This window comes from Ixodes scapularis, unplaced genomic scaffold (assembly GCF_016920785.2).
Source record: "Ixodes scapularis isolate PalLabHiFi unplaced genomic scaffold, ASM1692078v2 PGA_scaffold9__187_contigs__length_104089568, whole genome shotgun sequence".
Classification (NCBI taxonomy): domain Eukaryota; kingdom Metazoa; phylum Arthropoda; class Arachnida; order Ixodida; family Ixodidae; genus Ixodes; species Ixodes scapularis.
The window spans coordinates 65,283,844-65,297,365 of NW_024609884.1; the positions used below are offsets into that span (position 1 = coordinate 65,283,844).

The 13,522-nt window shown below is 43.3% G+C and overlaps 1 protein-coding gene across 1 annotated transcript in view; it reads left to right on the forward strand.

Annotated features, from left to right (window-relative positions):
- Positions 1 to 12,669, forward strand: part of LOC8032725 (Golgi reassembly-stacking protein 2) — a 39,136-nt gene extending 26,467 nt beyond the window's left edge. The window contains exons 7-10 of the mRNA XM_029967953.4: positions 2,446 to 2,530; positions 4,994 to 5,131; positions 7,487 to 7,603; positions 12,041 to 12,669. Coding sequence (XP_029823813.2) covers positions 2,446 to 2,530; positions 4,994 to 5,131; positions 7,487 to 7,603; positions 12,041 to 12,096 — 396 coding nt within the window. The 3' untranslated portion in view covers positions 12,097 to 12,669. The remainder of the gene's footprint in view (positions 1 to 2,445; positions 2,531 to 4,993; positions 5,132 to 7,486; positions 7,604 to 12,040) is intronic.
- Positions 12,670 to 13,522: the final 853 nt, after the last annotated feature.

The following is a 13,522-nucleotide window of genomic DNA, read 5'->3' on the forward strand; positions in this document are numbered from 1 at the left end:
GGAACTGACAACTCCTTGCGAAATGGAACTAGCACGACCGGGAGAACCAAACCACTGAGCATGGCAGAAGCCTGCACCGGAGAAAGAGTCGCAAGGATGAACGGACTGTTGCAAAAGCCTCAGGACCGGAATTGGGCATCTTAGTTGGCGATGCCACAAAAATAAAGGAAAGAAAAGAGAGAGATAAGAATGGAGACTTTGTGGAAAAATTTCTGTGCTTCTTTTTACCTCACCGCGGAGAACATTACGAGCCATCAAAGCCAACCCAGTGCCGTCTGGGTGTCACGCAGGGATGGCCAGTATTTCAAATGCAAATATTTGAAACACATATTTAAAATGCTTCGAGTTTTTTTTTTTATTTGATTACATATTAAAAATAGATCTGTCAATTGTGTTTAATTACTGAAAAAGGAGTATTTCTTCAAATACTGCTCAAATACAAATTCGGGCGCTGATCTTCGCAACAAAATGTGATTTTGGTCACTCGTCACGATTGGAGTCATGTGCAAAGAGCATAAAACTGGTTGCACTGCGCAATAAATGTCGAAAAAAAAAAAATAAGAAGAGACGAACAATGAATTAACAGGATAGTTTCAATTACTTGCTTTCTGGTTGAATGATTTAATTTTTTTCAAGATGTTGCATTAAGGACACTTTTGAAAGGCTTTGTTGCTTCACTGAGCCTTTGAAATGGACCTTTTTCGAGTAACAAGCGCTGTCTGGGGAGTTCTCTGCAAACTACAATAGAAGAGCAGCCCAACATGCCTCCGCCCGCCAAAACACATTGGCATTCTGCCGTTGTATCAATTTCCAGTGCTTCTTATACCCCATACTACCGATACTAAAAAAATGAAGCGTCCAAATAGACTAAATATGCGCGAAGATAGATCCTGACAATGTTGCTGTCGCCATTTTCGCAGGGCACCACGTCCCGGTGTCCTGCGAAAATGACGACAGTGGGAGTGTACGCTTGTGCGGAAGTTTACTGGAAAAAAAGATCCATTAGGTTCACATGTGATAAATTGTTTTTCTGATGTTGTAACCACCTATGTTATGACAAACAAGTTATATTTTAGATGTGCAACTTTTGTTTTTGGGCAATCGATTCTGTATTGAAAACTCCACTTTTAATTGGGCACAATCCTTTTTTTTTTTTTTTTTGCCTGGGGTTGAATTTGAGACAGGTATGTCAGACTATGGGAACAAAATGTATTTGCATAAGTATTTGAAGATCACATACTCTCGTTGTATTTGTATCTTGTATTTAAATACTTCTCTAAAAATTGTAATTAGATTTGTAATTATAAGAACGTTTTTGCTGAAATATTTGTATTTCAATGCATTTTTTAAAGTATTTTGCCCGCCCCTGGTGTCATGTGACCTTTGGGAGGGGTGCAGCGACATGCAGAGCACATGGTCACGTGATACTTTAACAGCGCTGGTCTGTCTGGGATAACTCGTTGCATCTGCTGCGGTCTATCGTAAGGCGAAATGGAGTATAGTAAAATCCTGAATGAACATACTTCCCTCAGCAGATCACTTGTCTCGTTTTTCTGGCTAACCACTCAAAGGGTTAAAAATGCCGAAACATTGCCCACCCCGTCTAATTTATGCGATGCCAAATTGGACTCCCTCCAACTTCCACGCTATTGGAAAAAAAAATTTTAAAAATATGAAAAGTGTGCTGGGTTTAGGATCTGGGTAGATTAACAGGATTTTCCCCTAATCTGCCGTGCATTCAAGATTAAGTGCGCCATATTTCTCCATGATTTCAACATAAATGCAGTAAAAAAAATATGCTAAACAGAACATGCTCTACAAGCGTGTCCCAGGATTTCTTATTTATCATTTTATATGTTAGTCCAGTGGTTCTCACACATTGATGTTTCGCGGACCTCATGTGGATCGGTGGAGATGATGGAGGACCCCGTTTGTGGTGAGGGAAAGGGAAGGAAAAGGTGTAGATTATTGATGATAATGATTTTATACATGAATACAAGTAAGGGCTAGTGCGAAGTAGACTTGTCTCATTCACGTACGCACGAGAAAACTCGCCCAAAAATTTGAACGTTTCTTTTCAATTTAAAAAAAAAATACAACTTTTATTTCCGGGTTTGCTGATGTTACAAGGCTTCACGGACCCCAAAAGGTACCCCCATTTGAGAACCACTGTGTTAGTCCATCGCGTTTCAATGTGGAAATAGTAAATTTAGAAAACCATACGAAATTTTGAAAATGACTGGGTGTGCCACGCTTGTCGGCACTTCTAAATGGTCAACTCGGAAACCAGTGAGGGGAAGGCTGGTAAAAGATGTGGCGTCCAGCGTACAAACGGTGCCTAGCAGAACCCCAGCTCTTGGTGGTTGGAAGACCTGAGAGGGTGGAGCCCCTGAGAGGCGGGGTGGTCCCACACTTGTCTGAGGGGGGAACCTCCTTCCAACGCAGGTCCAGTTAACGGCACCCAGCGTTGCGGGCAGCTCCACAGCCACGTTGCCCCACACGGTGCTCGGTGAAGGGGCTTGCATGGCGGGTGAGTCTGTTCCCAAGCATTGCATCAAGCTTCTTTAGGGTTTCCTGTCGGCTCCCACCAGCGGGAAAAATTTCTGGGAGCGGGGCAATTTCGTGGCTCGGTTGCTTCGGTGCCAAGGAACTCTGCCACCCGATTGGCTTTCTGGGGAAGCTGTGTCGAAGGTCAGAGCAAACTGTTTGCTGAAAATTGGAGACCGATATTGTTCGTCGGCACTTGCTGCAGCTTACTAGAATCTGTCATCACCAGCCGCATAACTTTGGTTTTAGAATCACGGGGTGTTTAACAGTGATAGCTGTTATGGGCTCTTCCCATCACTAAAAATGACGTCCGTTGTTATAGTTAGCGATGTAGGGCATCCTTCGCCAGCATTGCAACATCCTTCAAAATGATTGCCCGCCACCCGCGGGTATCGAACCTGAAAGCGGAGACGTTACCACCGAGCTATGCCACAGCGTTAATAACCCGCTCTATACTTTGGGTTATTGTAGTACCTGATGCCCACTGCATGTGCCCTCTGGAAACAAAAATATAGCCGATAACAAAATGCCGTCGTAGCGCTGTCAAAGCCAAGAGCTCGTGCCGGGAGACGCGCTTTCACGTGTTCCGGTACAAGAAACAAAAGCATTCGGAATTCGTAGTACACGATGCCCACTGCACTTGCTCTCTGGACAAATGCAGAGAAATAGCCGATAACAAAATGCCGTTGTAGCACTTCATGCACCCGACGCCCACTGACACGCGCATTCACGTGCTCCGGAAAAAAAAAAGAATCAAAAAGCGTTAAGAACAAAATGGTCAGATATGTATTTTGTTCTGAACGCTTTGGTTCATGCACCATACGTTGCGTCAGCGTGACGCCGACGCCCAATGACTTTGCCGTGACCTGTCACAGCTATCGCTGTGACTGTACATTGGGTCAAGGTTGGGCAGAGATTCTCTAAAATGTTTTTTGGAATACAAATACTAGGATACATGACGTAGATACATGACGTAGATAAAATACAATTACTGAAATACATCCATACAAAAGTATAGCGAAACATAACAGAAATACATTTGAAAAATATAAAATATTTGGAAATACAAAGACAGGAATATGTATTGCAGGGGCAGTAACACTCACATACATTTTTCTTAAAAAAGCTTTTTGTAATGTGAACTCTTGAATTACTGGAAAAGAAGTTACTATTTGTAAAACAGAAATAAATCTTGTCATATGGAAGCAATACAAAACAAAAGTAACCATACAGTTTTGCTACTACTCTACTACATTTCATGAGAAGTAACTCTTTAAATAGCTTGTCGGTCAGCCGCTGCCGATTTCGGCCAAGATTAAGCGTTCCCCAAGTGTCATCGAACACGGGTTCATATTAAAACCAACAAAGACCGCTTTCACAGTGGGAAAGTTTTAAACTATGCAAGTACTATTGTTTTTGCGCTTTTCTATGTATATGAAAACCTCACTTGGAGGCGGTAATAGGTAGGCTTCAATGACAGGTGAGAAACAAGTCCTTCAGTGGAAACAACAACTTACACTAACCGTGAGGTAAAGATTAAAACTTGGATGTTTTAGAGCTCGAAATGGCCGGAAGTGGCCTCTTCACTGACGATGTCAGCGGCAAAAAAGTGCTCGTTGAATCCGGACTGGACAAACCCGAATATTTCGGAATATGCAAGTTGGATTAAGCCCGTGCAAAATGATCCTCACAGTGCTCAATGTGCCACAAGACGTTTTCTTTCAGCAACATGGGTAGCATGACAGTTTCCAGTTGCGCATCGAGCAAAAAGCACCTTGCTGCTTTGAAGTCTCAGTCAAGCTGTTCTTAATCTGGACTTCTGTCATTTGCATTTCGGCCGGATGTAGCGGAGACCGCACATGTTCCCCCTTAGGAGCTTGCAGCCACCACAACAAGTGTGGAGACGTCGATGAGCGGCTTTCTACTGAAGAGCGCTGTGACAAAGGCCGAGATAATTTGGAGCTTTGATTCGGTAGCGATTCACGGATCCCCTTGTTCTACAGCCAGCGTCGGCCTCACTCTTCCCGCTCATGTCTTCCGCGTGTGAAGTCACTACAAAACTTCTGTTAGGGAAGGACAAGATAGGATATACCATCTGCCATTGTATTCCGTCTTTAAATGGAATAAGCTGCTATTAAGCCTTGCTGGTGTGCATTTCATAGTTTGCATTAACTTTGTGCAATATGAGACACTCTAGTCAGGTACCCTAATTTTGCTAATTATAATTGTGCTCTATAAATAAAAAATGCTTTGTCTTATATATTTAACCACCTCTGCAGTGGTCAGGGAATTTCACCTGAAATTGTCAGGGAAAACATAGAAAAGTCGGGGAATTTCAAAATAATAATTTGCTAGACACCCTGGTAACTTTCGTGGCTCTTTTTAAACAAATTAGTAGAGCCTAAAGAAAACACCCTGTATATATTATGCTTTCTTTTCCATGCAGTGGATCTGGGAGCTCCAAATGCCAGTGAGAGTCGGCCACCTGTCGGTACTGCTCCCGCTCCCACTCCCACTCCCAGCACCGCCACCCCCACTCCCAGCGGCGAGCCGGACTGGTCCAGTACGTCGGGGCACCCCTCGGGTGAGCAATGCCGCTGGCCAAAGCAGCTGCGCGGGCATGTCTTGTGCCTGCTGCGGTTGTCATCCCAGAGTTGTGGCACTGTCGCAGAAAAAACCCTTCAGCTCCTTTGTTGCCTGTTCGTACAAGCGTCATGCTGGCGTGAAAACGCTACCACTGTGCGCAGTGTCTTGAAAGAAGATTGTGCTCAGCTTTATGCTCCGACAAAACTAGAAAGTCTGTTATGAAGGGAACACGTTTCCGACTGGAAAGAGATGATGCTTGGTGGCACACTGGGTAGACGTGCCTCTTAGGTGTTGCAGATCGAGGGGCTCGCCATAAAATGAGCCTGAAAACTCGGCACCTCTACGTAACGAGCTCACGCTTTCACCAACATTGTATTTTAGGGTGAACTTAAAGGGGCCCTGCGATCATATTTAAGCGTATACCTTTTTTGCGGTTTCCATGTCTCTTGGGGTTCGGGCAAGCCAGCGGGCGCGGAGAGAGTAACTAAATATCAGTGAGTCATATTTTAACCGGACGACGCGGAAACCTCCTCCACCTACGAGGGCGACCCGCATTGCCGAAAGCGTCTTTGGTCCTGGGCTTACTACTGGTCAGAGCAGCGAAAATCTTTTTTTCTAGTCGAGATACAAAATATAAGTGTCGTGAATTGTTTCAATTATGTATGAAAGTAGTTTTTGTTCAGTATTTTAGATTAGAAAAGAAACAGAAACAGTTTTATAAAGTACGGAAAAAGAGCAACCCGTCGACACATTCGCCACCAAGCGGCGGAAAAAACGGCACATATTAGAAAGGACTCGTGGGATGAGGCGCCAATGAACGGCAAGCGTAGAAAGGTCCCGGATGTACGCGGCGGCGCTGTGGTCATATACCGGCTCGAGGATCCGACCAGTTCCGAGTGTTCCGAAGGCTTTCAACGCTGGCTTGGCTGGCGATTTGGCCATTTGGCGGTATAGCAGCGCGAAGGGGCTCCCGTTCTGAACTGATATTTACCCCGTGTTTGCTGTCGTTTGTGGCCAATGAAGTGTTATGCCGAATTAGTCTTTAATCGCCCAGCAAAAGCAATGCGAGCCGCCCTGGCCGCCCGCTTCATACAGCCTATCCAACACGTGCTTTAGTGGCGCCCTCTCGAGCCGTCGACACGGAGTGCGGCAGCCGTGAGCGCTTGATGAGCTCACTACTCCTCCTCTAGTTCACGGCCACTCAAACGAGGACCTACGACGTCATGAAGGAGGTTATTTTTTGCTTGTTTTTGTAATTCTAATTTGCCTATGACTTTTAAAATAAAGCGAAATTTGAGAAAAGAAAAGTTTCTTTAAGTTACTACGTTCAGTGCGCTCAGGTTCGGTGCAAATTAAAAACCAGTCAAAAAGTTCTTGCAGGGCCCCTTTAAGCCGTGAAGAGAGCGAGATGCTGAAACTAGAACGAAAAGAGCTACAGAAGTCCCACCCAGAAGCGGCGTGTGCCCCTTCCACAGGCATGGGTAGCAAATCATTGAAAAATAATCTGACAGAGTCCTGAAGGCTCATTTATAGTCATGTCGTCGAAAACCAAGCCCTGTGCATTCCGGTGTTGCAACATAGTCGGCGCAATCGGAGCTGTTCGAAGCACTCTGATTGCGCTGACACGAAGGTAGTACATTCTCTAGTTCTGTGTTGGCCACATCGAGCTGCCAGACCAAAATCTATTGTGCGCTGTGTCTCGACCGGCACCAAGGCGATGCAGGCACATCATCACGAAGTTGACAACAGTCAGCTCGCTTGTCGCGGAACACTGCGCATGCTCCCTGGACATCATGTGACAGTGCGTCGAACAAGTATGACTATAGAGGGGTGGAATTTCTGACTGTAGCCAACCTAGCGTGCCTTTTGTCGTCTACTGAACACCAACACGCCGAAAACGTCTGATTATAAACGTCACGTGGTCGTAGAAAAAGCACACCACGCTCCACAGTGTCCTTGGGCACTTGACTTTCGGCACCTTTTCTTCCTTAGTCTTTGTCGGTGGTCTCTAGACAGCTTAACTTCGCTATTGGATAACGCGGATCAGAATTTAGTAGTATGAATTCTAACGATGGCTATGGCACAGTTGGGCAACGGGCGACAAATCTTTAAATGGCATTTTCTAGATAAGGCGAACATTTAAAAAGGTAATTTGTGGATTTTAGGTAATTAAATCACTCTTCGTCGCTTTTCATTGGTACTCGACGTCTGCCGAGACCTGCAACAATGTTCCGTCGAAATCATTTCTTTGTTTCGAGAGTCCTTTTGACTTATCCTCGGTCGTTGGGGAAGCGTCCCTGTCGTTGTACGGCTCGCTTGTCGCGTGGGTACAGCGCCAGGTGTCTGTGTGCAGGCCAGGCAGGCCTGGTGCCCCTGACGACGCCCATCAGTCTTCCAGGAATGCCCCCCATCACAGTGAGCGCCAGCCTTCCTCCCGATGCTCTGGCCAGTCTGTCCAGTGAAGCTGCAGGTGAGGGACTGGTGGCAGCCGCCGATGGTCTTGTGTCGAGCGTGCACGCCGCCTTTGACGCTCGCGACCCAGTCTGGCAGGCGGCAAAATTTAGTCGGCTTTTTCATTCGGCGGGGGCTATGCAGTACTTTGGACAAATCGCAAGAAAAACCGTTTCCTAAGGTACGACACCCAAATGCGCCATAAAGGTGTAGCTGGGTGGCGAGTTAATTTTTGTCTTTTAATATTGGCGACCTTTCCGAAATCGACGGCACCTAGCGGCTAAAACGGAAAACTGTGGCAGCAGGTTCGTTTGTTCGCCTTCTAGAGCGCATTAGATATTCACGGCACCTGGTGGTTTAGAGACGGAAGCCGTGAAAGTAGGTTTGAAAACGTGATGAAAATCTTCAATAGTGGGAGGAATTCGCCTCATTTAAAAGTTTCGAGCAAAGCAGTTTTTTTTTTCCCACGAGCTAGGTATATCATGTCAAAGAGATCAAACACATCGCTGTGGGCCAATATGGCGTTTGGTTTGACAAAACGTGATGGGGTCGACGTCAAAATTGTTGTCTTTCCTCCTTTCCTCGCTTTTATTAAACCTAATGCCTTTTGACAAGACAAACGCTTAACTCTGTATCGATCTGTGGGAAACTTAGTTTTCACTGCAACTTTTGTTCAAACAAATGTTTTTTTTTCTCTTTTTTTTTTTTTTTTTTCGCTTTTGACAAATTCTCAAAATTAACACACCACTTAGACGCATCCTTGTGTGAGGTCATACCTTGCAGAACCAGTTTTTGTGCTGTACCATTTAAGCGCTATTCACACTAAGGAGAAACCTGCAGAGGCATGTGCGAGATGTCACCAGTGGTCACAACACCCTCCTCAGCTTTGTTGTCCACGCAGATGAGGTGCTGGTTGAAAGAATGTCAGCACTAGCAGTAGAGTTGAACAGTTTCCACCCTTTCCCCCAGCAGACAAGTTTAAGGGGGGACATGGGCCTAAATTTTAAATTTTTTTGGAAACATTCATTTTTTAATTTTGAGGTTTTCAGTTTTAGAAACTAATTATACACCCTTACACCAAATTTGATAACCATATGCCAAATAGTTACGTTGATATAAAATATTTTCAACACATTGTGAGGCAGTAACAAAGTAAAGGAGTTCAATGTTTGAATGTATTTTTCTCAGTTCCACTTTTTGCTGCAAATTTCATATGAAGGAATCTTTTGTTCGAAGGTGAAAGTATTCTGATACCACAATCAAGATGTTTCTGAACTGAAATTTACTCAGGAATCGGGCTATCTACTTTATTTTGTTTTAGGTTGAAGTCCTCAGTGATAAAAAACCAAGTTTTCAAAAATTGACAGAGGACAGATATGCATCTCATAGTTTGAGGTAATAACTCTTCCTGAAATATTTACATTTAAGTTATTAAAACTAGATAGCCCAAGGTCCCATATCCCCCACTTTATATTCAAGCAGTCAAAATGATGCTTAATAGCTTGATTTGCATATCATAGATTTCTTAATGAAAAGCGACACATCATGTTATGCAGGTATGTAAATTTGTCCTAGAGAGCTGAAAGTTAGCACGGTACACCTACATCTGAAGCTAAATCTCCCCTGCAAATTTCATTCCAATCACTTGAGTAGTTAAAAAGTTTGAGCTCTAGCCAGTGTCCCCCCTTAACAGTGCTTCATTTGACACCAAAGCTTTTAATGACAAAATATTGTTGAAAACTAACTGATCCACCGTCAAACCAGGATTATTTGTACCATTCTAGCATTCTTTCCACCACAGAGCTGACATTATCGTGGTGTATTGCAAAAAGCATGACATTTTTGTCACATGATGCGCACTTTGTGCAGAAATCTGCTGATTTCTCCCTCGTGTAAGTACTGCTTTTAAGGGAGTTCATTTGGCCGTCGCTGAAGACAATGGCCTATTTTCCTTTGTTACAGGCAGGCTCTAACTCACCCTCTTAAGCAACGGTATGAAATTGGTTTTAACCGAAAAATCTAGGTTTAATAGTTGCCATCCGACAATTGGAAGAAGCTGGGGCATACCTTTATTGCCCAGAATATGTCCTCTTTGGACAAGCTTACCAACTTAGACAAGTGCTGCTCCTGCAAAGCGTGACTAAAGTTGGCTTCCGTGCAATTTGTCTTAAGGGGGGACATAGCCTGGGAGGGTCAACTTTTGAACCATTGTCTGAAATTGATTCAAACTTTCAGGGTGGATTAAACCCCATTAGGATTGATGACATCTAAAGTTTTAGTCTTATAGGCCAATTCTACAACATACTATGCTCAACAAGCTCCCGAAAAAAAGTTACTTTATTAGGAAAAATATTAAAAAAAAATAATTGCAATATACAGAATGTTTGGTTTTGTGTCAAGTAGAATATCTATAGTGCAAGTTAAGGTAAAATTAATTGGAGAAAATGCAATTCTAGAGAAAAACAATAGCACCCAAAAAGAGCAAACGATTTAACAAATATCTGCACTTTAAAATATTCAGTTTTTGTTATGAAGAATTTAGCTTTTTCAGATTATGAGTACCTTAACTTGTTTCTCAGGAAATTTCAGCCAAGGACACCACGGAATGAAATCTTCACACTTTCAAAATGTCCAATGATGCATTTCCTCATACCACATTTCCTGCCAAAAAGTGAAACTGAGAAAAATGCATTTGAAGTTTCAACTTTAGGTTTCTTTCTTTTCTGTGAGTCCGAAATAGGCAAAATTCAGCTGGTGCATTGTTAGCACCTTCCTCTTTGAGTCTTCCTTGTTCCCCTGGCAGTAGCTACCGGTTCGTGTTGTTTGTAGTCATGCTAGCTTTTGTAGCAGGCATTTCTTGGCAGATAAACTGGCAAGAACTAAGAGGCAAATCACACTAAGGAAGAGCAGCAAAGCAGGAATAGGATCTGAAGTGGAAGATGCTGTAAATGGGTGTTACTGAAGATGACACAATGTCACGTCACCAAGAAGGACCAATCATAAACCCTGTTTAGGTTTCAACCAATAAAATTGCTCATACCAAATTTTCAGAATTTTTTCTGTTTGGATGTATTGGGTCCTCCTGGCCATTGATACTTTTAAACTTCAACAGGCTAAATCTAGAGTAAATGGCACTTCCAATGGGGGCGAGATGTTCTGACTATGTTAAATGAGCATGAAGCAACGCTAAGTAAAGAAGGCAAAAAACTTGCTCCCTGCTGACTCAGAGGGCTGCCGACATGTCAAAAATAATTTATTGTGAGATAAATCCTGCATGTTTATAAATGAAAGTTTCTGAAACCATTCTTTGGAAGTTAATAAACATAAACCTACCATTTTTGAAAAAAAAAACACATTTTGTTCTAAAAACTTTTAATTCCGAGGCCGTGTCTCCCCTTAAGGATATTTATTTATTTATTTATTTTACCCTCAGGGCATATGGCATTACAGAGGGGAGTAGGAACAATAGTAATAATAATACAAATGGAACATATTATACAATACTTAAAGAATAGGAAACATGAAATTGGCAATAGATGTACAAAAAAAGTGTGTGGTCATTAATTGATGCGAGCGATGCGGTAAGAGGTTTCAGTCTTTGGAAGTTCTGGGAATGAAAGAGTCCTAATAAACGTTAGAATGGCAATATGGGACACGGACTTTGTGATGATATGTTCTTCTCCCTGTACATAGCATATTTCGGCCCAAGTTCTTTGTTTGCCTCAAATGGCGTTTATGGAGACTACTACACACTTATTCAGTAATTACGGCTCAGAATGATGAAACATTGCTCAATGTTTCATTTTGTTTAATTTCATTTATTTTGGCTCGAGCGAGATAGGCCTGGAATGCCCAGATTAAGCTCAAAAAGATAATTACAAAAAGAAATGGACATATGGAGCAAGGGCTAGGTAGGTTTGAAAATGAGTGGAGCGTCTTTAATACCAGTCTTGGTAGGGATCCCAGCGTCACTTTGACAATGTTTCGGAAAGCATTGGATACCGCCACATATGTCCTATTGAGCACAGAATAGTAGTCATTTATTTCTGTTTGAACCTTGAGCAGAGTTACCCTTTGAAGGGACTAATTTTCTGCTTTTTTTTCTATACAGAGTGCATTGGTTGTTCTATCCATACACTAGTAGCATTGCAATAGAAATTGGAGAAAAACAAGCAACATCAACTTTCTGGCCCATTCTAACCAAAGCTTTAGTTTATGTGCCAACTCACGCCCACCTTCAGGTTTATATGCCCTTTAGGCTTCCAGAGTGCTCACTTTTCTTTGCTACCAAAATGTTTTGCTTGCCTGTGTTCAGCAACCAGTGTGCACGTGGACAATGAAATAAGTTTACAGAAGCTAAAACCTACTGGCAATAATTTATGTGCAAGCTCAAAGGGCCATTTTAAATGTAGGCAACGGAAACAGCAGTAATTTGGTTACCACACCCTATTTTCAGGTGGCAGTGGAGAAACTGCTAGCAAGGCACCCATGGCCGCACCTCAGCACCTTTAGAAGAAGGGCCTGCTGTGGAAGCATAAACATTGCAGTTCTGTGTCCTACCAGGAAGACGGTTGGGGGGTTGGGGGGTGGGTGGGGGGGGTTGGGGGGTGGGTGGGGGGTGGGGGGAGGGTGGAGTTGGCTGCAACTTCCCACTAGCATACAGTGCCTGCCCTTTGGCTGCTCCGTGCTGAAACAAATCGTCACATGCACGTTGAAGGTTTCCACGACATCATGAAGCAATTAGCTTCTTGGATACATCAAATCTAGGACGTTTGATTAGCAGAAGCAGCGGAAAAGGAAATACAGACAGGCCTGACTGGCATGCGTCTTTGTGAGCAGCATATTTTTTTTTTGTTAAAAGGAGTTTTTTGTTGTTTTTGTTTAGTTTCAAGCACAGTTTTTGTTTTTGTACTTTTATTGCTGTGCTTCCTTTAAAATAAAGAAAAATATTTCTAGTTTGCTATGGTATGGTATTAGAAGGCCTTTCCATACAAAACGCTTTTATAACTGCCCGCTTTCTGGAAGGGGCTTGGGATGAAACAGTTTGTTTTTGCTCCTGGCAAAAATAAATTATTTTACGGGTGATCAGAGTGTGCCATCCTGTTCTTTTATGCTCCATTTCATAGTGTAGGAAAAATACATGGCGAATGTTTGCCCTCAACACGTGTTGCTGGTCCGGGCAGGCCTTGCTCGAATAAGTGGGCATCAGCCCTGGGAAGTGTGAGAATGCAGTGAAGACGTGTTTTCTTTTGTAAATGATGCATGTGAATGCAATATCTTTCTCTTTGAACCTGAACCGCCACCGTAAATAAAATACATGCGGAAATACGTAATATCCCGAGTCATCGCCCACCCCACTTTCTGGGCCAATATCGATTTCCAAAAAACACAGAGTCATCACCCACCCCTTCAAATACCCTAACGCTGACTCCGCGATCCGATCCGCTCTGCGAACGTTCATCCTACTTGAATAACGCAGCTGCAGACTGTGGACCTTACAGTCACAGGATGTCCCTGACAAAGTAAAACGAAGGAGAGAAAGACACTTCTCTTTGTTTATGTATTCCCTCCGCGAGCGACCTCAAAGTCATACATAGTTTATCCGTGCGAAAAGAATATGATACAGGTAACAAAAAAAACGTTTTGCTATAAAAAATTTTGCCAAAATGCAAAACACAATGCCAGCGACTGCGGTCACAAGGTGTGTCAATGAAACGAATGCGGGAACCTGTTAATGAAACAAACTGCCGCTGAAATGTCGCAGGGTTGACAAAACGACCTGTAGATGAAACGTTCGATTGCCACCGGACTCGTGGCATATTGACACGCAACATGTGTAAACGTGCACAGTTCATGGGTGGTGCAGGTGTTCGGGGCGGCCAAATCTACTGCCCTCCACATCCCTTCGAAGGCACACTTCAGATGACAGAAAATCCGA